Source organism: Pteropus medius, unplaced genomic scaffold (genome assembly GCF_902729225.1).
Source record: "Pteropus medius unplaced genomic scaffold, Ma_sr-lr_union100, whole genome shotgun sequence".
Classification (NCBI taxonomy): Eukaryota; Metazoa; Chordata; class Mammalia; order Chiroptera; family Pteropodidae; genus Pteropus; species Pteropus medius.
In genome coordinates this window covers 3,780,449-3,807,286 of record NW_024346667.1, presented here as the reverse complement: position 1 = coordinate 3,807,286, position 26,838 = coordinate 3,780,449, and the positions used below count along the sequence as shown (strand labels likewise).

General features: G+C 33.2%; 1 protein-coding gene across 16 annotated transcripts in view; it reads left to right on the top strand.

Moving 5' to 3' along the window:
• The window catches only part of HMBOX1 (homeobox containing 1), a 151,050-nt gene that overhangs the window by 48,687 nt on the left and 75,525 nt on the right, over positions 1–26,838 (top strand). For all 16 annotated transcript variants that reach the window (XR_005655638.1, XR_005655636.1, XM_039875875.1 and 13 more), the window contains exons 2-4: positions 4,181–4,260; positions 12,542–13,018; positions 20,218–20,303. Coding sequence is in view for 14 of the 16 variants with exons in the window: in XM_039875875.1 (XP_039731809.1) it covers positions 4,238–4,260; positions 12,542–13,018; positions 20,218–20,303 (586 nt within the window). In the remaining 2 variants the exon portion in view is untranslated. The remainder of the gene's footprint in view (positions 1–4,180; positions 4,261–12,541; positions 13,019–20,217; positions 20,304–26,838) is intronic.

Here is a 26,838-nt window from a genome sequence, read left to right as displayed (position 1 = left end):
TATATTCCATACACATACCCATCCTTCATCCCAACTCCATTACCTTTTGACCACCTGTTTTTTTCTCTATGCTCATATAGATAAGTGTGCATGTGTGTACATATGTGGGTATACACATTGACATGAGATACACATGTAAAGGAATTTTTTGTTCGTGGTTTTCTTTTTAAACTCGATCATATTATACTCATTTGATTGCATTTGCTTTTTTTTTTTTTAATTCATTTGTGGTGTGCAAATCTCACTGAGTAACCTGATAAAACTATTTTATTCTTTTTAATGATTGCATTGTGTCAGTTAGTCCAAGTTTATTGTAATTCATTCCTGTATTGATTGAAACAGTTCTGTTTATAGTGGCAAGAAATTGGAAAATAACTGTCAGTAAACTTTCTCATACATATTATGTAGGATTACTTTTGTTTCTGTGTGATAGATTCCCAGGAGTAGGACTACTAGGATAAAGGTATAAGTACTTTAAATTTTAATATATGTTGCCAGATTGCTTTCTGAAGGGATGTCATAATTCACATTTTAGACCAATGAAATAATAACAGTACCCTTTTGAGGAGATAGTATCAATCTTTTAAATTTTTGCTAAAGTGATATCTCATTGCTAGATTGTTATTTCCCTGATTTCAAGTAAGTTTAGAGTATTTTCTTTTTATTAATTTCACAACTTGGATCTACTTTTGCTCTACATGTCAAATTTTTTTTCTGATTTAATTGCTTAGTTGGTTATTGGGTTTTTTCATAATAGGAAATTTTAAACTTTTTATATTTCTCTTTTAAACTTGCTGCTCTTTTTTGAGAATGTTTAGAAGACATATGTCATCTTTTGATTTTGTTGTAGAATGTATTATTGTGATTTATTTTTACATTTGTCTTTATTCTGGCTGAGGTTTATTTTTTACATATAATGTAAGATAAAGATTTAATTTGTATTACTAAGCGATAACCAGTTTTGTGATGATCATTTAAATAAATAATTTATCTTTTCCTTTCTGCTGAAATAAAATTTAACCTTGGACTTGTACATTTTCTCGTATGCTTTGGAATATATATTTAAGTTCTTTATTCTGTAGCACTCATGGGTGTGTCTATTCCTATGCAAGTGCCATATTGATTTGATTAGTATCTTTTGGATATATTCCATTATCTAGTCAGTGAAGTCCACTTTTGATTTTCTCCTTTTCAGTTTTCTTGGTGGTCCTTGGACTTTCTGCTTTAAAACTTAAAGATTCTATTTTTAAATTAAAAAAATTGTTTGGGATTGTTTCTTAATACTATCACTCATACATATTGGGGGAAAGTTACTACTGTGAATGAAATACTGTCCCCATTATTTTTCTAGGCGTCTCCTGCTAAACTTGGAGAAAATTGTATTAATATTAAGCATATTGTAACATATTTCTTAATTTAACAATTTCAGTTTTCTTTTACTAGAATTTCTTGAGTTTTCTAGGTATCCCATTAGATTAGCAAAAAGAAATTTTCTCTTTCATTCTAATATTTTTGCCTGTTAATTTGTTTTCATATCTTATTATGTTTGCTATAATCTTCAAGTCAGTGTTGAATTATAAAGGGTTTGGCGGGCTTCCTGTTCCAGTTCCTAATTTTATTAATTTGATTTATTGATTATTATGGTTACAGTAATAAAAAACTCTCCTGTGAATAGACTTCTTCCCAAACCACCCCTAATTTGTTCATTTCAGTGTAAATACTGTTGTTGGGTCTTTCCTAGAGATCGTCAAATTTCCATATGGAAGCAAGTTCTAGATATAGGTATAGATATATACATAACATACATGCATATGTACTATATATATAAAATAAATAAATGGTGTGCATACAACCTTAGTTTTATTGAAATAGTTTTAGTGTTTTGCTATTTAGAATACTAGCTGTTGTTTTTTTCCCCCCGAAAAGTGTTTTTTTCTAATGTTTTTCATAGAGCTTTTATTAAAAATGGCTGCTGAATTTTACCAAATGCCTTTTTAGCATCTGATATAGTCATGATTTTTTTCCTCCTTAATTTGTTGATATATTGGATTATGTCGATCCCTAAAAAAGAACCACTCTTCCATTTCTGCAGTAAATTATAGTCATATGTTATTTTTGATATGTAGCTGAACTTCATTGTCTAATTTGACTTTTTTTATTTAATATTTCTACATTTAACTTAAGTGAAATTGTTTTATGATATGTTTTGTGGTAAATCTACCCTTTTTAGATTTGATATTGAGTTATTCTGACTTCATAAAATGAATTGGAACATTTCTGTAATTTTCTAAGGTTTAGATTTTTTTTTTTTTTTTTTTTTTGAGAGCCCAGCTGGTCTTGATGTCTTTTTCTATAGTAGACTTTTAATTATCTTTTATTTATGATATTTGGTTCTACTCGAATTCATTTCTCTTGGGTCAGTTTTGAAGTTTCCTGTTTTACCTGGAAATCATTCCTCCCTTTTGAGCCTATCTGCTTCTCATAGATATATGTTAAAGGCCAGGCACACAGGTCTACTTATTCTTTAAACATGCCTCAAAATCTTCTTTGGTTGTTCCTTCTCCCTGGAATCTTTCCTCCACTGATTCTCACCTCCTTTCACACCTTGGTTTGATGCAAGCCTTATTCTAATCTTCAGATAACAACTGAGATCTCACTCTTAAGAAGTTTTCCCAGTGTTCTGTAACCTAAATTAACTTCTAAATTGTTACTCTCCTAAAACTTGTATTTTTAGTCTTATCACATTATGCCTTTTATTAGAAAGGTCGTGTGTGTGTGTGTGTGTGTGTGTGTGTGTGTTTTATTTGACCCTCCCCCACAGTTTAATAAACTCCTACGCCGCTGGGATCATATCTTATTCATATATGACCTTGTGCATTTGCCATGGCACGTAGATACTTAGAGTGTTTTAACTGAATTTGAGCAAGAGCGAAAAATGTATATTGACCAGTAATCAGTTTTGTGGCTTGATGTTGCTATTTTGTCGAAGAAATGCATCAGCAACATTTTCAGTAGATTTTCCTTATATACTAATATCTACTTTTTTAGGACAGATATTTCTTAAGTCAGCAAGAACATTAAGTACAACAGGAACTTCATTTAAGCTACAGTTTAGGATATGCAGATGTGGAAGATTTCTAACTTTACCCTGTACATTTCACATTTATCATTAGTCACTGTTAGAAACTTTGGTCTTGCTTAATATAATTCAGTGCTGAATGTGTATTTTAATGTGAGAGTTTTTGACATCAACATTTTAATCTTTCATCTCATTTATAATCTTAACTTTGAGTTAATGGAAATATTTGCCTCTGTAGATTGTGGTTAGAAACTGCTAATAAGTTCAGTCAGTAATACATGATCTTTAGCTCCTAAACCGTGAATAGTAGACTTCATTTTTTGTTAAGATCTGTGTCTGAATTGAAAGGGGTCAAAGTGTCTAAATGGCGAATAAAGCAGTAGAATGCTAATCGGAAGATGGAAGTACTAGGCTCCTTACCTCCATTATTAACTTATTCTGCATTCAGTAATCTAAATACAACTTAGGTATTTATTCTTTTTTAGATTGGTGGTAATAGCCCCTACTACTTGATACTTAGCGAAGTGCTTCATCACCACCATTTAAAAAAATTGTTTTAACTTCTCGTGCTCTTTGAAGTAGTTCTCTATTGCTGTTCGATTGAGGGGGAAATTGAGACTTAGAGAAATTAAGTCAATCAGGATTTAGCTAGCTGTAAAATAATAAGTAATATACTTGGAACTAGATCCCAGAATTTACCCCTCAGTTAAGAGCTTTAGCTGCAATCATGCTGTAGTATATTTTTTGTTTATGGGTTCTGCATAACTACACTGTAGTTATCAAAAAGTTATCTTGAATGTTACTAAATATATTACATTTCGTGTTTAAATCTGTTTTCCTGGGTGGTGTCTGGTAACAGATTAAACTTCAGGTGTAAGATTTTCATTACTTTTTCCAAGTGAATAATTTCGAAAGATATCTACTAGTATTTTTCTGTTTTTTAAATTTTGCTTTAAACAAATGTTTCATTTCAAAATTACAAAATAATTTAAAAGATATGATTAGCTGATATTAACTGTTAATATCCTTGAGTTACATAATTAAAATTTTAATTCAACATTTGATTAACAAGTATTTCTGAATTTTCTCTCTATTCTGCAGAATGGTAAATAACGCTGATCATCTCTAGAAAGGATATTGATTCACCTCATGTAAAGTATGCTCAGTTCCTTCCCAGTGGTGTGAGTATCTAGTCCTTCTCTTAATTTTTATCTTCTCAGTTTTAATAAATTTGATAAGTCATTATGATCATGATTAAAAATGATAGTGGACATTTGTAGAGTTGAAAGAATTTTTTCATAATCTTGGTTATTTCTTTGATGATTCTTCAAATCTATCATCTTTCTCTTTTACCATTTTTGTTTTCTATTTTGAAGTCTGACGTTAACTTTTGATTGAACATAAAATTACTTATTATTTTAAACTGCTTAATAGCCTAGAAACATGTTAAATAGAGGTTTAGCCATTTGAGAGAGCTAGTATTAGAGTCCTTGTGACAAGCAGAATATTGGAAGCATGTTATCTTAATACTGCTCTGTGTGCAAACTCCTAGCACCTCCACCATTTTCCTTTACCTACTGGGTATAATAATGTAGTTAAGCCTGTTAACTAATGTAGTTGCTAGCCTTTCTTTGGAGTCAGGCAAAAAGTACAAATTGAGATGGTGGTATTATCTTGAGAGCTGTGTGCGTGTGTGTGTCTGTGTATGTGTGTGGGCGCGCGTGCGTAACCACTAGTTCATATTAAGTAGGCTTCTAAATAAAAATATTCCAGGAATTTCAGATATTAGAGACAATAAAGTATCTATTAGCTCATTAAGTACATCTGTGGAGCCTAATGTAGAGTCCCTTTAGCATAAGTATTTTCTAAAATTCGGTGCAGTCTCTGTTTTGATTAAATTCCTTCCATTTTGATTGACAGTTCTATAATCCAGTAGTAGACATTAAGATAGGATTTCTTTATTACGTAGATTTTTCATTGAAGTGTTTTTCCTTTCTCATATATCAAAAAGTCTTTGCTGTAAGCCCAGAAGATGCGAACTGTAATCTGAGTTTATGCTGAGTAGCTGTGTCATTGGGAAATGGGAAGGCGTTACATGGCTTTGGACTGTAGTTCCCTCCCACCTACCCCGCCGCTTTTTAAAACAATTTATTTAATAATGGCTATTCGTAATAGCCATTAAAACGTAAGCATCATGAGGCCAGGAAGTTTTGCCTGATTTGTTCCTTTTTGCATCCTCTGTGCCTCATACATGGTCTGACACATATGGGGCACTCAATAAATCTTAGTTGAGTAAATAACTTTTGTCTAAATGGCCTCCAGTTCTCTGATATCTCTCTCTATAAACCTGCATGTTTTTACTTGGATTTTTTTCCCCCAAATGTGCATAAGGTGGCTACAATAAAAATCTCAATCTTAATCAGTGATCATTTAGAAATAACTATTAAAAGTGTGATTGACACATTGGAATGTAATCTTATTTTTCTCAAAGTTTTTTTTATTATGAAAAGAGTATTTCTATACTGGTATTTATATTTATAGCTTATATTCTTCTGCTTTTATTAATTCTACTGGTTTGAATTATAGAATCATTTTACCATAAGTGTTAAGCTCAATCCCCAGTAAATCTTCATTTCCTACTTATTCTCATTTCTTGTCATTTTCTTACTTTAAGATTGCCACTCTTTTGATGGTAATATTAATTGTAAAAGAGGACGATGTGCCATAAATAGTAAGAAGAGCCTGAGTACATTTTAGTTGATGAATATTATGATTGACTCTAGAATGTTTTAAATCATCATGCAGTAAATACCATGTAATCAAAACAAAACTAACTTATGACTAGGTCATATTTTGCTTAGTCATTCTAGATAAGAAGATAAAGACAGCAGAATCAAGCTGAAGAAAATGCTGTGTTATCCAATAAAGTCTCATGAAGTGTTGCTGCTTTACAAGTTAGGAAGTAATGTCGTTTTTACACATGCGATTTCAAGATTAATCATTTGCGAATACTTTAACCTTCTTTGCTCTGCATGTTTGTAGAATTTAGTTTAAGAAAGTATGTTCTGGACTTCATACCATATCCAAGAAGGGTTTAGGCACATATCCAAATAAGGATAAGATTTATTGTAAAATAGGTTTACTATTACGGTCTGATAGTATGGTCTTTTAGAATACTAGTTTATGAACTGAGCCATAATTTTTGAATTTAATTGTTCTTTTATGCTTTAAACATTGTGTTTTTGCAGTGTTGAAATTCTTCTCACACATTTTCAATTATTGTTGGCCTGAATCTGCATTCAGATTAGTAATTTAAAGGGGAGGATGTTCCTTATCCTGTGAACAGTCTTTGTGCTACATAAGAAAATTAATTCTGTTCTTACTTGTTTCTTTTTCTGTTTTAAAAGAATTGCTGGTATCATGGACTTAAATGACCTTTGTAGGTCATTTACTGCCATAATTTCATGATTATGTACTTATACTAAGCAAATTATGAGAATAAAATTTGGAAATGACAGAATGTATGCCTTTGTTTATGTTAAAGCGCATTGGAACATTATTTGCAATATCCAAGAAAGCTTCTCATTTTGGCATTTTCTCAGAAAAATATTGTACCTTCAGTGTCATATGTATCACTTGATCCTGCTCATGATGCCGTTATTCTACTCTGTAGTGATTATGTATTGCATTCTAGCAGTTGTAGATCTTTTTACTTTAGGTGTATCTTTGTTTTAGGGACCTTTCTTGGTACAAGGCACAGACACCTAATTTAAACAAGGTGAAGCATAAAAGAAAATTTATTCTCTAACATAATAATATAGCAAGAAGAGCAGGGGCTTAGGAATTACTAGAACAAGGAATATGAACATTGCAGAGCTTTCTCTTTTATTCTGCATTTCTTGGTATGTATGCTTTTTTCTCCTGCAAACTAGCTTCTTCCACATGGTGAGGAATGTACCAGACTAACATTTTCCTGCAGGTGAGCCCAGTTATGGTGATCGTCCGCTAGTCTAACCTGAATAATTTGAGGAGAGCAAGGCTTGGCTTCCTGAGTGGCAGCCCCAAGAACATGTGGTTGGAAACAGTGAGGCATCCTAGGCAGGCAAAATAATAGATGTCTTCTGTTAACTCTTTTGATGACTTTGAAATAAAAGTGGTTTTATTCATTATCAATGAATCAAAATGACATAAAATATTACATTGTTTCAGATACTGTGGACTCTTTAGTTCTAATACCAGCTTTAGGATGGATGCTTTTTAGTAGCAGGTTAAATTCATATAATTTACTTTAGTTTTATGCTATTATATAAAGTTTTTTTCTAATATAAAGAGTGCTGCTCTATACAGAGAGAGAGATTTGAAGAGTTATGCAGATTACTATCTGTTCTCATATAAATAGAATAAGAAAATATTGTGGGGGCATAAGAAAATAATTTTCCTCTCACCTTCTTCTAGCTGGCCTAATAATCAGATTAACAGAGACAGATTAACAGGACTACATGTCCAAAGTTTGTTATACTAATGTACCTTTCAGGGTGTCATAATGAGACCCAAATAGGCATTGAGCAGTTGAGGTTTATATACCATTTTATACAAGCGAGAAGGGGACTGGGGAGAGGGCAGAGGGATTTTGAGGGAGAAATAGGCAATTTACAGGTAGCCAAGAAAGAGTGTAACACATAGCAAACAAATTTCTGCTAGGCAACCTAGAGACAATGGGGGAGAATCCAGCAGAACAGATTTGTGCATAGATCCTTCCTGTCTACCATACTTAATTCATATTAGGCTAAGATGAAAATCCTAAGTGAATGTGCTGAGTTTCCCTTCCTGAAGCATTACTATTTGACTTTCCTTAGGCAGGATAGGGGGAGAGTCAAAGGTTCTGAGTCTTTTGTTTCTTAATAAGCAGCTTAAAATCAGTATCCCAAAAGGCAAATTTGGGGGTGGCAAAACTTGGTTCCCTTCAATATGATGATTGGTTTGTGGTTTTTTTGTTTGTTTTTGGTCCATTTACTAAAACAGTTCTTGGAAGTCTCATTTATAAGGGCAGGTCAGTTTACAAAGCATTTTGAAAGCAGGAAGACTGAAGTTAGCAATGGACAGGCCTATTTCATTTTTAAGGGACAAGAATAATGTATATAAATCCCAACTTGCTAAATTAATAAATTAAGGGGTAAATTATTTATATTATCAAAGGGATTCGGCAGCTACTTTTAAAAAGAACTTCCTAGGATTAAGGATTAGTATACAGTATTCTGCCTTTATCCACGGGGGATATATTCCAAGACCCCAGTGGATGCCTGAAACTGTGGATAGTATCAAACCCTATTTGTACTATGTTTCTTTCCTATACATATATACCTATGATAAATTTATAAATTAGGCTCAGTAAGAGATTAAGAATAATAACTAACAATAAAATAGAACAATTGTAACCATATACTATAAAAATAATTATGTGAGTGTGATCTCTCTCGGCAAATTAGCATGAATTTCTTTTTCCTTCTTCATAATTTCATAAATACAGGATTTATTCTTACCATAGATCTTAGCATACAATTTTTTTCTTTCTTTCCTAAGTCAAGAACTTTTACCTTTTTACTTCAAGGAAGCACTTTACAGCTTCCCTTTGGTATCTCCCAATTGTTAGCATCAGTATTGTGCTTTGGGGCCATTATTAAGTCACATAAGTGTTACACAAGCACTGTGATATGGTGACTGATCACCAAGTCAAATAGTGCATCAAATAGTGCATCTGATCAGCAAGACACTCTTAAGTGACTGATGGGTGAGTAACAGTGTGGACGATTCACATCCCAGGTGGGATGCAGCAGGAGGGCACGAGATTTCATCATGCTACTCAGAATGGCACACAGTTTAAGACTCACAAACTATTTATTTCTGGAATTTTTCATTTAATATTTTGGGATCTTGATTGACTGCAGGTAACTGAAGTAGAAAGCAAAACCATGGACAGAGGTAGACGACTGTAATACTGAGCACTTGATAATGCAGACAGAGGGCTGGGAGTTAAAACAGAAACTAAGGTGTTTAGTGCCTCTTATAAGCCATTAGGAAAATGTTCATACAGTTTTTTCCAGCAAACTTCAAGTATAATACACATACTGAAAAATGCACAAATCAGCAATGTACAATTTGGTGAATGTTCACAGCAGTGTACCTGTGCAACGTAACTAGCATGTCACATAGAACATTACCAACACTGCGTACGTAGCATTTTAATAATACATTGTTCGTGTTAAGCAAGGTATACAGTTCTTTTGAAGTTGATCAAGAGAAAAAGTAAATGAGCTACTCTGGCTGAAATTTTTCTCTTTTGTCCTGACCAGGCAATAACATATTATAGGGGGATGGATCTATTAAGCTAACAAGAAAATAGAGTACAATTGTAACAGCTAAAGCATTTAGAATAGCTAATAATTGGAAACTCCAAATGTCTAAAACAGAATGAATAAACAAACCTGTGCTGTATTCCTACAATAAAGTGCTACTCAGCAACAAATTACTGATACACACATCATAGATGAATCTCAAAAACTTTATGCTCAGCGAAAGAAGCCTTACATGAAAGAGTACACAGAAATTGCCTCTATATGATTTTCTAGAATAGGCGAATTTAATTCATGGTGGGAAAAAATCTAAACAGTTGTTGCCTTTGAGGAAAAGGGGCAGGAACTTCTGGAGTGATGGTAATGTTCTGTGTCTTCATGGGGATTTGAGTTTCACAGGTGTACATACTTCTCAGAACGCATAGAATGGTAAACAGGATTTGTGTGTTTTCTTTTTATATAAAATCGACCCCTAAAAAAACCTGAACAAATACTGAGTTCTAGTCAATGATATGCATGCAGAAGTATTTAGGGGGAAGTATGCGGATGTCTGTTAACTGATTTTGAAATGGATCAAAAAATAAGATGAATAGAGGGATGGGTGCATAAGGGAATGGATAGATATGTGATAAAACAAGAAAAATGTTTAAGTGGTTAGTATATGGGTGATTGCTGTAAATTTATTTCAGCTTTTCTGTGTTTAAAATTTCTTATTATAAAATATTGGAGGAAAAAACCTAGGTCATCAGGAATGTAACAATCATGAAAATAGGACCTTTATGATAGATAGCAAGTTACAAATGAGTATTGGAAGACAGCAGAAGATAATGTGTATAGGTGTAAGGTAGATATCGTGGCCCATGGGCACAAATGCCCTACAACATGTTATTTGGTGTCCACACTATATGTTTGTTTTTATTTTTAATGAGCCTGTCTCTAAAACTAGAATGATTTCACATAATTTTAGGTTTCTGCCTGCTTATTTTTAAAAGGATTTGAAAAACAAAAATCAGTGAAATAGAAGAGAATCCAAAGGTTAGATAGATACAATTTATGTAGAAATTTTGTCTATGATAAAGGTGGTGTTTCAGATCACAGGAAAAGAGACATATTACTCAACAAAGCATATTGGACAATCAACTGTCCTTTTGGGAAAAAAACTAAAGCTCAGATCCTTTCACACTCATTAAGTAAATATAAATTCTAGATGGAGCAAAGATTTTAAATATAAAATATATTACTAGAATCCCTAGTCCATTAGTAGAGTGGTTTGATCTAAGTGGTTTTAACTGGAGACTTAAAAGAGTACAACAGTTTATGTCTCAAATCATATGATTCCAGTAAGTCCTGCCATATATTGGAAAGTAGAATGATATATGCTTTTGCAGCCAGTAATAGTTAGGTTTAAATTTTTTTTCCTGCTGCTTAATCAGGCTATTTGCAAGCTACAAAACCACTCTGAGCCATATAAAATTTTATTAAAAATCTACCACAGAGGGTTGTTGTGAGGATTAGATGAGATTACATTATATGAAACTCTTGCTCAGTGCTTTCCTAGATGTGAATGTATAAATTTTTAGTATATAGAGATGAAGAAACAGGTCTCCGATAGTTTAGGGGAACTGTCTCAGAGCAGAAGTTTACCTGTAAAGGATAAGAAAATGTCTTAACATGTATTTCATCAGCAGACACTTAAGTGAGAGCCTAGTACATGCCATGCATCCTATTTAGCACTAGAACTATAAAAATAAAAATAGAGGGAATTGTACACTTTAAAAATCTTAAATAGGAAAGTTAGGTTTTATAAGAAAGGAATTTATCAAGAATTTTTATGATATCTGACAACTCCCTTAGCTTAATACAGTCATGGTCTGCTCAACTATGAGAATACATTCTGAGAAATGCATCATTAGGTGATTTCGTTATGTGAATATCATAGAGTGCACTTACCCAAACCTAGATGGTATAGCCTACTACACACCTAGGCTCTGTGGTTTTTGACGGGTTGCTCCTAGGCTGCAAGCTTGTACTGCATGTTAGTATACAGAACAACACAAGGCTAAATCAAACACAAGAGAAAAATGATACAATGGAGAGATGCGTTGAATAGGAGCTGTGTGAGGCTACTGTCAACATAACGACATCTTGTTTCACAGCACACATTTTTTTTAGAGTACACTCTAAAATAATAAATAATATAGTAAATATGTACACCAGTAACATAGTTGTTTACTATTATTATTAAGTATTATGCCCTGCACATAATTGCTATACTTTTATATGTGACTGATAGCAAACTAGGTTTGTTTACACCAGCATTACCACAAACCCTAGAGTAATGTGTTGCATTATGACATTACAATGGTTTTTATGATGACTATGATTTCACTAGGTGATAGGAATTTTTCAGCTTCATTATAATCATGTGAGATCACCTTCATATGTCTTTGATTGAAACACATATGACTGTATTGTTGTTAACTCTGAAACATTTCCTGCTGTGCTACAGTATCTTGTGTTAGTTAAAGGAAACAATGTAGAAGCCATATCCTAAGAAAAATGGCTACAACCATGGAAGGTCCATTTCTCAGGATTTCAATTAACAGAATGCATTACAGAGATGAAATACAAAATTGCTAAGTGCTGGGTGAAGTGGTGCTTAATGCTGGGTGAAGTGGTGCTTAATAAGTTTTTTTATATATCTCTTTTCAATTTAAATATTTTTGCTGGTTATTAGTATTTGCTTGGGCTTAGCTTGTCAAATTGTTTGTTTGCACTAAATGAAGTTATAGAGTTCCTAGGCCAATTTTGCTACTATTTAGTAAAATAATACAAACTACTTTTCAGCAACTCTGTTAATACTCTAATGAAGAATAATAAATTTGAGATGGAAGAAAACATTTGTGCATAATCACATAGCTTGGGCTTAATACTTGTATGTACTTAATCTGTTGTTTGGTGTTACTGCCATAACTGAAATTTTGGTTTATTATAATACTAATAATCATTTTTAGTAAAGAAGTTGATGTAGAAATATTGCATCTTCTACTGAGCTCTTTGGTAGATACTATAAATAATAAGACTTTTTATTTATTTATTTTTTTTTTTTTAGTTTGTTGGAAACCATGTCTCACTATACAGATGAACCCAGATTTACCATAGAGCAGATAGATCTGCTTCAGCGCCTTCGGCGTACCGGAATGACTAAACACGAAATTCTCCATGCCTTGGAAACTCTGGACCGTCTTGATCAAGAGCATAGTGATAAGTTTGGAAGAAGGTCCAGCTATGGAGGAAGTTCATATGGGAACAGTACCAACAATGTTCCAGCATCGTCCTCTACAGCTACAGCTTCCACCCAAACCCAGCATTCTGGAATGTCCCCATCACCTAGCAACAGTTATGATACCTCCCCACAGCCTTGCACTACCAATCAGAATGGGAGGGAGAATAACGAGCGATTATCCACATCCAATGGAAAGATGTCACCAACTCGCTATCATGCAAATAGCATGGGTCAAAGGTCATACAGTTTTGAAGCCTCAGAAGAGGACCTAGATGTAGATGATAAAGTGGAGGAATTAATGAGGTTAGTGCTTTTGCTTATTCAGAGTCCCCAAAATGTCTGTGTTCTTAGATTGGTTTTGAGTAATAAGCTATATTTCAGTTATTTACCTACAAGAACTGTGATTTCCCCCTATTTTGGAGATGAAAGAAAATTTTCAAATTTTATGTTTTTAATTTAGAATATCTCTTCTCTACTTTAGCCCTTTCATTTTGCTATTTGATAAGCCTTTTCCATTCTTTCTGTTTATCAAAGCAAAGATTAGCCTCTCTTTTATGTCTCTACTTGCTAACATTTGAATTTTCAGCGATGTTAACAGACACATTCTAATTCTTAAATCCATTGTAAGTACTTTTTCTGAGGGATAAGGTGATTTTATCATGATGTGAAATACGTACAATCTTAATTTTTCCCTCCAACATACCAATTAACAAAATAATTTTAAACATCTATTATATAAAAAAGTAGTGTTCTTAGGAAGAAAAAGACATAGTTTCTTTTCCTAAGAAGCTAAAGTTCTAATTTTAGCAATAGATACCATACATATACATACATATATATATATATGTGTATATATATACACATATATATATATATGTATATATATATATATACACATATATATATGTATGTATATGTATGGTATCTATACATATATATAGATACCATACATATATACATGTATGTATATATGGTATATATACATATATATACACACATATATATATATGTATATATATATATACACATATATATATATGTATGTATATGTATGGTATCTATTGCTTGTAAGGAATTCTGGACTGAATATATATTTACTGTTATCTATTACAAGATAAGTATAAGCACTTAGAGTTTGGAAGGAGTTTGAAACACTGAGAAAAGAAAGAGGCGTCCACTTCCAACACGGGTAATTAGGAACGGCTTCACACTGGGCCTGGGGACACTTTGAGGGCAGCAGCCATGTGTGTTTGGAGGTTTTGTTTTCAGGATCTGAACTGACCTTCATACGTGGTAAGGGTGTAATACGTTAAGTGAATCGATGAATTTAAGCTAAACCTTAAAGATAGCTTCTGTTTTGAGATATAGGAACCTTATTTAAAGTTAAGAGAATAGTAAAAGGTAGAAAAGGCATGTTTTGTCTTATAAGGACTGCAGATGGGCTAGGCTGTGGTAATAAGAACAGTACATTAAGTGGTAGTACAGGTTTTGGAAGATTTGCATTCCATACAAATAGTTTATGTTTAAGATGATTGGAGTTAAGGTGTTTTTACAGGTCTTTAGGAATAGAGATGATAAAAGCATTGTTTTCAGTAGATTATCACTACAGGCATACCTTATTTTATTGTGCTTCACTTTATTACACTTCGCAGATATTGTGTTTCCATCAACATCGAGGCAAGACCCTCTACCAACAAAAAGATTATGAGTCACTGAAGGCTCAGATGATGGTTAGCATTTTTTAGCAGTAAAGCATTTTTTAATTAAGGTATGTACATATTTTTAGACATAATGCTATTGCACACTTAATATACTATGTAGTATAGTGTAAACGTGACTGTTATATGCACTGAGAAATCAAAACATTCATGTAACTCGCTTTATTGCGATATTTGCTTCATTGCAGTGGTCTGGAAGCGAGCCTGCAATATCTCTGAGGTATGCCTACACTATAGTAGGGAGGAAGGGCTGCAGATCGATTAGTTACAGTACATAATGGAAGAAACTGTAGCAGGAATTTGTCAGAAATAAAATTAAAATGTATAATTATGAGTTATAGTTCTTCCTAAAGATTTTAAGGTTTGAAGATAGTATAATGGTGACTTAATGTTGCCATAAGGAAAATCTGTCCTGTAGTATCACAATGGTGTAATATCTAAAAAAAAAACTCCAAAAAACAAAAAAAAAACTCTTGAATTTATTTTCAGGATGGAACTGCTTGTAAGGAATTCTGGACTGAATGGACTATTGTATCTAGATTCCAATGTAATTCCTGTAATAAATAGTTTTATAGAACAGTCACAGGACCTTATTATTTTAGGCTTTTAAAACTTAAAAATATACAAGATCAATTTGGCTTTGAATTTATTTCACTTGTTACACCAGCTAGCTGAAGTTCAGATGTTCCTGTGGAATTTAACATATATATAAAATTGTCAAAATTAAGAGAGAGAACCATTTGGGCAAATAAAAGTTACTTCAGTCATTGAAATATAAAAAGGTTAGCTTTTAATTACCCTGAGAAGAGAGCATATCAACAGTCAAATTTGTTAGGATGCTAGCCTGTTTTTTGTTGTTGTTGCTGTTGTTAATCAGTCTTAATAAGCTTTTAACATAACATTAATCCCCAAATGTGTATTAGACTAACAAGAAGTTGGGGAAAACTTTCTTTTTAACAAAAGCCTCTGGAAGATTGGCCAGGGTCTAAAACTGGACCATTCGCTCTTAGGCTGACATAATATTATAATTAAACTATGTCCTCAAAATAAATAGAAAATCTATTTAGCAGTGAATAAGATTTGTACTTAAATCCTGCAGTTACATACATTCAAGGCTCATCGTTGTTAATATTTCATTTATATAGTGCCACTTGTTGCGTAGTTAAGGACACTTTATCTTCTTCCTTTTCTATGCCTCTTTCTTAGAACAACTACTTTGATCGCCTCTAATCATCTAGGGGTTTCATTGGACCGTCTGGCTCTCTGGTCTTCTGCCATTGTGCCCTCACTCACACCTGCATTCCTCTTTTGTGCCCACCTCTCATTTTTCTCAAGTTTGCAGATAATAAGAATCCTTAGATCGGAGGGAGAAGTTTGTTGTATGACCGTCCTTACTTTTAATCATTACAACCATTCTGTAAGATGGAACAGAGAAATTGAGATTCACAAAAATTAAATAATTGGCTCAAGAAAGCTTATGAAATGGCAGAGCCTGAATTCTAACCCATGTCTTTATTACTGAATTGTCACTGTTAACTATTGCCTCTATAAATAAAGATTTTATGTTTGTATATCTCAATAAGATTTTGAACAGTGGTTAATGTAACTCAAGACAAAGTGTGAATGTCTTAATGGGCTAACCATCCCCGAAACCCCCATGATATTTGCCATTTCAAATCAATCGCTTACCCAGTGAATTTTTACTTGGTGGAATGTTAAGAGAAACTTTTTAGCCATAGATCTGAGTGTCTTATGCCTATGGAAGGCTATATTGCCCTTGCTGATAACTGAACACTGTGGGATATTGTAGTGGGTTGAATTTGATGGTTTCTAGGTGGAGAGAATGGCTATCTGAATGCCTTCCTGCCTCCTTTTCTTCATGTATCATATATAATTCACATCTTGCATCTTCACATTGCCCAACTTCCAGGGCACTCAATCATCAGATATATTTTTCAAATCTCATAACCTATTTGAATCTACACACTTAACTTTTAGTAATTTAGGGTACATAAAGAAGAGATAAGACCAGATCAGAAACAACTGTAATACAGAATAGCATATAACATATTAGCATGTGGGAAGTAAAATTGAAATGTTAAAGTACTATTGGAAGAAAAGATCTTTTTTTAGGTCTGAGGATCAAGGAAAACTCTGCATAGATGACAATCAAATTCTGTCTTCAAAAAGGGTGATTTCATGAAGAGATGTTATTGATTAACTCATCTAGATATTTAGAAAGGTGTATGGATAACAATGGAAAGTTTAGCAAGTTATAAATATAATGGCAATGAAAGGTGTAAAGGTAGAATTTTATCTTCATGTGGAAATCACCCAAATGGATGAATCCAGCATGCCTATGATTTGGAAAAGGCAATAGGAGGAGATGATGTTGATGGACTTCAAGTGGTTAGATGCAAATAGAGTGGTCACTCATCTTGTAAGTAAGCTGTGGAAGTAAGCTTGTAATCAAAGCTATGCATTTGACTTTGGTTCCATAAGACTTAAGGAGTAGAAATTATGAGGAGTGTGAGATTTTTTAAGCGAGGGGAGAAAAAGGGATTCATTTTCCTCAAAGAGGATGTCAAATTTCAGATGAAGAGAAGAAGTAAGGAGTGGGAGAAAATGAGAGAATTAGATTTGGAGTAAACGGAGTTTTTACACCAAGAAACTGGTGATTTCACAGGATACAATGTATACAGTAGGAGAGGCAGGTTGTTAAAGGAGGCGGAATGAGAAGAGAATGAGGGAGAATGTGTGAAAGTTTAAAGAACAAAGTCAACCCCATAGAATGGAAGTCTTTGAATTGGACACAGTGAACGTTGAGTGCTATTGCTATTTTGAAAGTACCTAGTAAAACCAACTGAATGCCACATCACTGCTTGTGTCTAAAATGACTAGAAGTGTTTCCATAGTATATACTTTACAGTACTCAATACAGATGTTTGCTTCAATCTTAATATAGTTATAGCAGATCACTTGTTTCTTTTTTCCCTGGGATTCTTTCTAGGCTTTTAGAAAGTAATAGTCATTGTTTATGTAGTTCTTTTACAGTTCCAAAAAATTTTACATTGAAGTATTTTTTATTATGTATTATGTACACACACACACACACACACACACATTTAGTATTAAATTTCATTAATTTTAATTTCAGTGCTTGGAGAAGAAAATTAAAAGCCTTGTGACGGAGGTATTAATGTTCTCATGTTTACTAGGTGATGAAACCAGAGTCCAGGTTTATTAAATGACTTGCCCAAGTGCATCCTTATCTTTTACAAGTCTTATATTTTTCTTCAATATAGAAAAGCTTCTCTCTGGTAAAGCAGTTGAGTAAAGAGATTTTTTTTTTTTTTTTAACTCATAGTGGGTACTTAGAAAGTTGCCAAGTATCTAAAAACATAGTCTGTTAGAGGCTAAAAGAATTGCTGCTGTTTTGCAGACTTTTTGGGGTCCCCTCTGTCTTGCTGCTGTTCTTGATAATATCATACTGCAAGGCTGTGAATAATTCACAAACTGGATATTCCCTATTGTAATAATTATCTCCTCTGTATGATTTTGTATCTACTCTAGGTGAATTTGATTGAAAATAATTGTTTTAAATTTCAATTTAAATTGGTAGTCAAGAAAATAGCATTTAATCATTTTCCCCACAAAGGCACAGTTTTTATTTAACCTTAATAAATGCTCTCTTAACTCAGGTTTATTTCCTAGAAGGACATTCAATACATCGAAATGCAGTCTTTATTTAAAATTTTTCACGTTAATTTTGCAGCTCTGTCAGAAACCAAATGATTTGGTTGTTTTATGTTTATCAGCCAATTGAAATAGTGCTGAAGTTATCTCTTGCTCAAATGATTAGTGATAGATTTTGAGAGCTATTTAGTCTACATTACCTATATTTTACTCAGCAGTTTATTATTTTGTTCGACTTTAAAATGTATTTATTTTTGCCTTTTGCTTTCAAATACACACTTTTAAAATAAAATGAGAATGCATCTTTTTAAAGGAAATATGTCAGATATAAACAAGCATTTTAGAAGGAGTTTAGCCTGTATCTAGATCAGGAGCTAGATCCGTATGAGAAATTTTAGATATTGGATTAGGTGGCTGACTATTTTCTTCCTTTAGGAATCTTTTTGATTAGGATTTCCAACCAGTAGATCAGGAATATTTTGTAAAACTCTAGATGGAAGCTGTCCCGGCTATCACCTCTCTGCCCTTTTCCAGAATTCCTGACAAGGAATGTGGAAATCCACTAACAGTGTATAGCCAGCCCATCCTCACCAAGGGGCTGAAGTATCTGCTCCAAATTAAATCACAACTGATTCTTTTCGGATAGGATGCTTTTCTTCCCTTTCTCCAAATAGTCTTTAGAGAGACTTGAGCTCCTATAAAGAGTTTGTGGTTCATTCACAAAACAATTGGTAAAGATTTCATGACCCCTTTGTCTCAGATTAGGGTCTGTAAACTTTTTCTTTAAAGGGCCAGATGGTAATCGTTTTAGACTTAGTTGTCAAGAAGCAAAATTAAGGATATAATATAGATACTTATATACAAGAGAGAAAACAAACAGGCACAAATTTTTATTGACAAATTCAATATAGAATAATAATAATTAAATATAATTTAAAAAATACAAGCCTGCTAGTGAGAATAGAATTAGGGAGGGGATAATATTTTGCTTTAAATTGTGTTTAAAGATAGTGTTCCCTGCTGTCAGATTGACTGCAAATGTTCAACCGTGGAAACTATTCTTAGCTCACAGGTTGTATAAAGATGGGTGGGAGATCTTTGCTGTTCCTGTATTGGATCATTAGTTACCACTCTTCTGTGTTGCTTTTGGGCTTGAACAAACATCAATGCTCTGTTCATGTAATTTTTTTGAACATAAAGCATTCAAGTTGGTCAGTTTTAAGTATAATTTAAATACTTTTTTTCTGGTGGAGAAACAAATCTTGCCCTTCATTGTCATTCTAGTGAATGTCTAATCTTTAGAGAAAATGTTTGAATTTTTAAATAACAAAAATTTATAAGACATCTAAGTGGAGGAAAAATTAGGTCTATAAGATGTAATTCCAAGGACACAGAAAATAGTATAATTTTAAGTATGAATTTTTCTGTACATTACATGTAATAAGAAATTAATAATTGCCTTTTTGTATTAAAATTTTATATGCAACCCATCCCATTTAACATTGTTTTGGTTTATACAGGAAAAGAAGGCAAATCAAAAGGCAAAGCCATTCTTAAAATGGCTACTATTTTAGCAGTTGTGAGAATGATGGTGATTTCTCTGCCTTTACCAAAGGTTTTAAAAGGAACTGCACATTATTTATGCAGTTGAATAGTTAACATGTGAACCCACAGTCTGCTCACGACTGATTTTTTTTTGTTGTTGTTGCTTTTTATTTTTCTAGGGTTTCTGTCTGTGTAAGATATATTCATTCCCCAGTAATGAAACTTTGTGTATACCATATGGCAGCCTTGTTCCTAATGTGAATTATACACAGCATGCGATTAACCATCCTCTGGTATGAAACTTATATCTACTGTGGCATTCACTAAAGCGTCTGTCTGAATGGTGTGGTGTTTTAGGACTTGAATATTTGGTGTTTCTTGGTTTGTTTTAATTTCATGTTTCACACAAGCTGGTCTGTATATCTTTATTTTTGTGTCCTTTCTTTCTATGTTCTCCCCACCTCTCTGCTTCACCTTTCTTAGCAAAGATGAGGATTTCTACCTTCAACATACATTGTTGGTCTTGTCTTCTGTTTTTGTTAGGAGGGACAGCAGTGTGATAAAAGAGGAAATCAAAGCCTTTCTTGCCAATCGGAGGATTTCCCAAGCAGTTGTTGCACAGGTAACAGGTAAGAGCTGAAGAGCCCTTTATTCTGGAATCATGTCTAGTCTCTGCCTTCTGGTGCAGATGTTGGATTATTGCTTGCATTTCTGCATTGCAGTGCAGATCTGTCAACTTAGGCATAATAATGTATGCCTGTGATTTAAAACCCATTGTCTCCAATATCATGGAACTTCTCCAGTGATTTTTTTTTAAACTTGTGCTAGTAAATTTTAATAGCATTTGTAAAAAGCACAAAATTCCCTATTTTATGGCTGAAAAAGGGTTCTCTGGTTTTCTTGTAATTGTGACAGAGCTCATGACACATGCACATCCAACTGCTATCTACATTTCATATATTTAAAAGCTTTGCGGTCCTCCAAATCTAATCCTAGATTTTACCAATTACAAAATGATTCATGAGAGTAAAGGAAGTTGTGTTTTTTTAACCACTTTTCTGTATGTGAAAGCTTTCCTCAAACCATTACTGAGAAGATAAAAGGTACCATTGTCTTCTCTTCGTTCTTTATATCCCATCCCATTACCCACCCCACTGCAGCCCCATTCCAAGTATGTGGTGTATATGTGTCATTCTCTATTCAGATTGCATTTTTTATGAAGTTTTTAAATTTTAGAGTAGCATGTCTTTTCTTTGTTGGTACATAGTCTCCTTTCCTTGGATATCAATGATTTATAAAGTCAACTATGCCTTAGTTATTAAAGGAACTCTTTCAGCTGCATTTTATAGTTGATAACATCATTGAATGTTGTACATTGATAAGAAAATTAATTCGTTCCATCTCCCCCCTTTTTTTTAACATGGCACTAGCAGCTATGTGACTTTAGACTTTTCGGTTTCTGTGCCTCAATTTCTTACCTCTACAATGAAATAGTTGGATCTAATCTTCAACAGAGCCTTGCAGTTTTGATATTATTTCTGTTCTCTAGATATATTGAGGATAATTTAACCTAAAAGATTGTTTTTGACCATTAATTTGGTTAAAAATGAAACTTGAGATTTCAGAAGTCTTAAATTTTGTTTCAAGAATCTAAGGTAGCCAATCTTAATATGTGTGTGCATAATGTATAACCTTAGTAATATATTTTTTAAATGACAGCTCTGTTCATGGTAAAAAACTTTAATCAAAGGCATATTCTTTTGTATAGAAATCTTAAACAGAAGGATAGTGGGAATTTAATTGTTGTAATCTTCAGGTGTTTTTCAGTAGGATACTGAGAATGTTACTTTTATTTTCAAAGATTAAGGTGTGGTGCTAAGGGCACAGTTAGGGCAGGTTAAATGAGTTTTACCAAAAGCCACTGATAGATGCTATGAACAGATGGAGTGTTGTCTTTCAAGGTTTTTACTTCAGCCCCCAAGATTAGAAGCAATAGTATCTTCTAGTTTGCCAGCCTGAAAAGAATGACAAAATTGTAGTGTAATAGAACAACATTATTAAGTTGATTCTGTCCAGGTGGAAATATTTCTGAGTATCTTGAATACCCTGAATCTTGAATCATCTTAGACTTTTAGTAGCTTTTGAAACTGATCCAATATTGATGCAAATTATAATATTTTTAAAAGGAATTTCTTAGGCATATCTAAGAGCATTAGATATACCATAATGGATTAAACATAGTACATCACATTGTCTTTTTGGAAAGGGAAACTGAAAGATGTTTTAGCATCTTGCTATTCAAAATGAAGTCCGTGGAAGAGCAGTATTGAGAGCTTCTTAGAAATGTAAAGATACAGAACACCACCCTGAACTTAGTGAATCAGAATTTACAGTTTAACCAGGTCCCCAGGTGATTTGGGTTTGAGAAGTACTATTCTAGGAAACTAGTAAGCTTTCCTGACATGGACTTCAATGGGTCAACACTGTTTAACGGTGCCCCACTCAGTAATAGTCATCATGATGCCATCTCCTGTTTTTGAAAGCAAGAGTTTAAAACATTTTTACACATTTATTGTATGTTATATCACATGGACCTTTCTTTTGCTATTGTAATCATAGGATTTGGTACTGTTAAAAACTTCTTCCTCCTTGTCAGCCTTATTTTAACTTATTCCTCCTCCTGTTCATTCCTACAACAAAAGCTTGGGTTCATTTTCCCTTGGTCAGATATCTTTCATGGGTCTGCATCTGAAAAATGAATTGAAATTCCTTATAATTTGACTCCAGCCTCTTTTTATTGTCATCTTCTATTCAGTTTACACTCTAACTGAATTCAGCTACTCATCATTTCCAGAATTTGCTTACTTGGATGCTTACAAATCATTGTTTGTGCCCAGCATGCTTTTCATCTCCTCTCCCAGCCTTATCAGTTCCTTTTTATCGAGATTGCAGCAGTTACTGTCCTCATTCCACCTTCTTTGATCACTTTAGCTCATGTGGACCTCTCTTTTTTCTGAAATTAATTAGACTTAGTTCACCACCCTGAAGTACTAAACCTCATTTCAGTTACACATTTTAGAGTAGTGTTCTTTAAAAGCAGTTATCTTTCTTATGCATCCCCAGCGTCTAGCATTGTACATGCTCTCTGAAGATGCATGTTTACCCAGCTGCCTTGTAGTGCTGCCTTAGGATAAAGCAAGTGTAGGTGAAGCTAACAAAAGCTATACATGTGAAAATTTGTCCAATATGCTTTCGCCCAGTAATGTTCTCGCTCCAGAAATAATTATTTACTTGATGAACAAATGCTGCATGAATTTCTGCCCTTAAGGAACTCGCAGTTTTCTTTTATCTGTTTCATTTAAATTATTTGCATAAGGCGGGAGATTGAGGATGATTTATAACCAGATTGCTTCATTGTCCCATTGGTCAATGGGACATTCTAAATTCATGTATTTCTTAAATATTATTATGTTACATTTTCATCCAACCTGTCCAGTCATCAAGCTAAATTCAGAGGCAGGACTTTTCATTACAGAAAAGAGATTGAGTTAGAACCACTGTAAAGCCTAGCCCTTGTTATTGGCCTACTTGGGATAGGGTAGCCTGAGTAAGGCAGCCTCCTAGGCATCCAGGGCCTACTCACCAGAGTACCTGATGAGTAGTACATAGGCACATTTTTCTGTATTTAAACAAATTAGTTGAGTATATCTTAGAAGAATATCTACCTGATCAAGTCTACCCCAAAATAAAGTTGTAGATATGATACTTCAGAATCTCTGTTCTGTAATAGAGTTTCTTAAAGTCAGGTAAGTTCAACTCTAATGTGTGAAATAATGAAATAAATCAACCCTGAGATAAAAAAGAGAACAAGCGATGCATAACAAAAGAAAATGCTAAATAAAAAAAAGTGTAGTGAGGTGCAAAATCATAACACATGTGCTTGTTCCAGAAACAAATACAGAGGCTTCTTTTTATAGATTCAGAGGATTTCTATAATAAGATAAACAAGAAGTTCATGGGTGGGGTCTGTATAAATAATATCCTACTGATAGGAAAAATGACAGTATAAACAGGATATAATGGCAGTGCCTGCTGAATTTCCCAGCATGTTATTTGTAGCTTTTTTTACAGAGTCACAGCTGTTCTCACCAACGGTGGGTTTTTACCTCTGTAAGAGGTTGAGCAAGAGTCTAAATTCTCACTAACAATTGTGGGGTGGGGAGCATAGCTTCTGCTTTAGTAATAAACATGTGTATTTTATATTCACTTTCAGAGTAAAACATTTTCTTTGGCTGCTAGAATTCTTAAAATATAATTTTCCTTTTAAATGACTTCGGAAAAACCGAGTGGGTTGAATAAATGAGTAAATGGGCAGAGCTTGAGCGAGTGCTTATCAGCCAAAGAAATATACTAATTGGATTTATATCCTCTTAAAAAATAAATGGAAGAAGAAAAAAATTAGCATTTCTGAATTTTAAGAAATTTATCACAATTTTGTTTCCTTGAATGATAATAGCATAATGGGAAAGCGGCCGTTAAACTTTAGATTATTAAAGTTCTAGCCCTCTGTCATTAAATTGTGACCCTGGGCAAATCCATAGCTTCTTTGTGCCTCAGTTTCCTTATTTATAGATGATGGGCTTTGACCAAATATTTTCTAAGTATCTTTTCTAGCTGTCAAGTTCTATTCTGTTTTTAAACTATTGAGTATATTTAACAAGTATACATCTTACCCATATATAGTGACTCATTCCCAAAAGTAAGAATTTATGTAAACAAATTCTGACAGGTTTTAGAAATGTTCCAACTGTACTCAGACCACTTCCCTTCTTTTTATTTATCTTTAAAATGAAGGATCACAACAGTACATATTCAATTTAATTGTAATAATTTTTTTACGAAGGTGGTAATAATTTTTTTACGAAGGTATATGTCAATCCTCTCTCTAATCAGATAACTTCAGACCAGATACTAAAAACCACCTAAAGTGTCAATATACCTTTAAAAAAAAAACAAAATAGAATTCATATTTTAGAACAGTTTTAGGTTCACAGCAAAAGTGAGTGGAAAGTACAGAGAGTTTCCATATACTTCCTGTCCTCCACGCACGCACAGCCTCCCCTGCTATCAGCATGTGGTACATTTGTTATAATCTGTGAACCTACATTGACACATCATTATCACCCAAAGTCCATGGTTTACATTAGGTATAAATGGTTTCGTACATTCCAGGGCGTTTTGAAAAAAGTTTAATGACAAGTATCCACCATCATAATGTCACAGTATGATAACTAAAGTTTCACTACCTAAAAATCCTCTGTACTGCTTTTGTTCACCCCTCCCTCCCTCCCCCCAACCCCTGGCAACCACTGATCTTTTTACTGTCTCCATAGTTTCGCCTTTTCCAGAATGTTATATAGTATGTAGCTTTTTCAGGTTGACTTCTTTTTATAGATTCAGAGGATTTCTAAAATAAGATAAACAAGAACTTCATTCACTTAGCAATAAGCATTTACATTTCCTTAATGTCTTTTTGTGGTTTGATATCTCATTTCTTTTTAGCACTAAATAATATTCCATTGTCCAGATATACCACAGTTTATCCATTCACCCACTGAAGGTCATCTTGCTTGTTTCCAACTTTTGGCAGTTAGGAATAAAGTTACTATAAACAAGTAGAATTTATATCTATATTAGAAAAGCAGTGTCGATAGGGCATAAATCACAAAGGATGGAATTGCCCTTTTATAATACAACCAGATATAATTATGCTTATTTAACAAGATATTATCAGTTCCTACCTAATAAATCTTATTAGTCTTATGCAGATCTCCAATTGGAAGGCTGTTATCTGCCTACAAAATAGGCAGATTTATACAATTTGTCTCCAAATTGAAGGGGTTTAAAGTTTTTGTTTATGTTAGGAGAAAACTTCTTTTCAAATCTTTGAATAGATTTAAATTACCAACAATATAAGTGTTTTTGCAGAGTGCATTTTAGGATTTTCTCTTGTTTTACAGGCTCTGGAGAATAAGAACAGATGGTGTCCTGTGGTTCAAAAAATTCTTTTTTATTTTATTTTTTTCCTATCTTCTGCAATTTGTTAGCAAATTATTTTCTTGTATACACAACACATAAGGTTACGTTTTTTGTTTTTTGTTTTTTTAATGGGAAAATATCTACTCTCTATATCTGAATACCCATATTTTTTTCATTTTGGTGATGGCTAAGTGAAAACTTGAAGTGAAAATAATTTCAGAGGATACTTTTTGTTGTAAGAAAATCAAGTTTCTCTAAGTCTCGAAATGCATTGTCCTATCAGGGCTTTCAGCACCTCAAACAAGTTATAAAGGGCTGTACATGTTTAGTGTAACAGTTGAAGGTTGGTTTTCAGTTATAAAACAAGATTTCTGTTTCCCCTGCATTTAAAGTAGAAACTATAATTAAATTTTTTTTTCTACCATAAGCTTTGACAGAAGTGACTTTTAAAGGTTAGGCACAGATGTAGTTTTTCCCCCTTTAGTAATTTTTATTTTTGTTTTCCCCAATTACAGTTTCCTAAGATTGCAGAAAAAAGTCTGTACGTAAAGCTTAATATATCTTCCACAGTTTTATGAAATATTTCTTACTTATTATAAATTAATTATCCTCATATTTTTTTTAAAAAATGAGCAGGGATAAATGACAAAAAGAAGTACTACCCTAGTTGGAAATTCAGAAGGTTCAGCTGTGGTACATGTGACCCATCAGACAATATTATAAATAACTTACTGCAGAAGGAGGCTCTGAAGCAAATAAAACCATTTTTTGTAAAATATAGTTGTGGCCTTTTATGCATTAAGGAATTAATACTGTTAACTCTTGAAATATTCTCAGAGATAGGTCTTAATTCAATAGATTTGACATTAGTTATTACAAATAATTTATTCTGTCAGGAAGATGTACTAGATATAGAGTAATGTGTGGTTACTAACTTTAAGTAAGAAACCAAAGCTTGAACTAACCCAAACTAACCAAGCTTGAGGGCCTTGATATCTGAGAGGCCTATATAATATTTTAAAACATCATTGAAATTCTCAGGCCTTTGAGAAAGCTTTTAATATCAGCATGTGTCAACTTCAGCTAAATTTGACTATCATTTGATCCTCACAGAATAAACTTGAG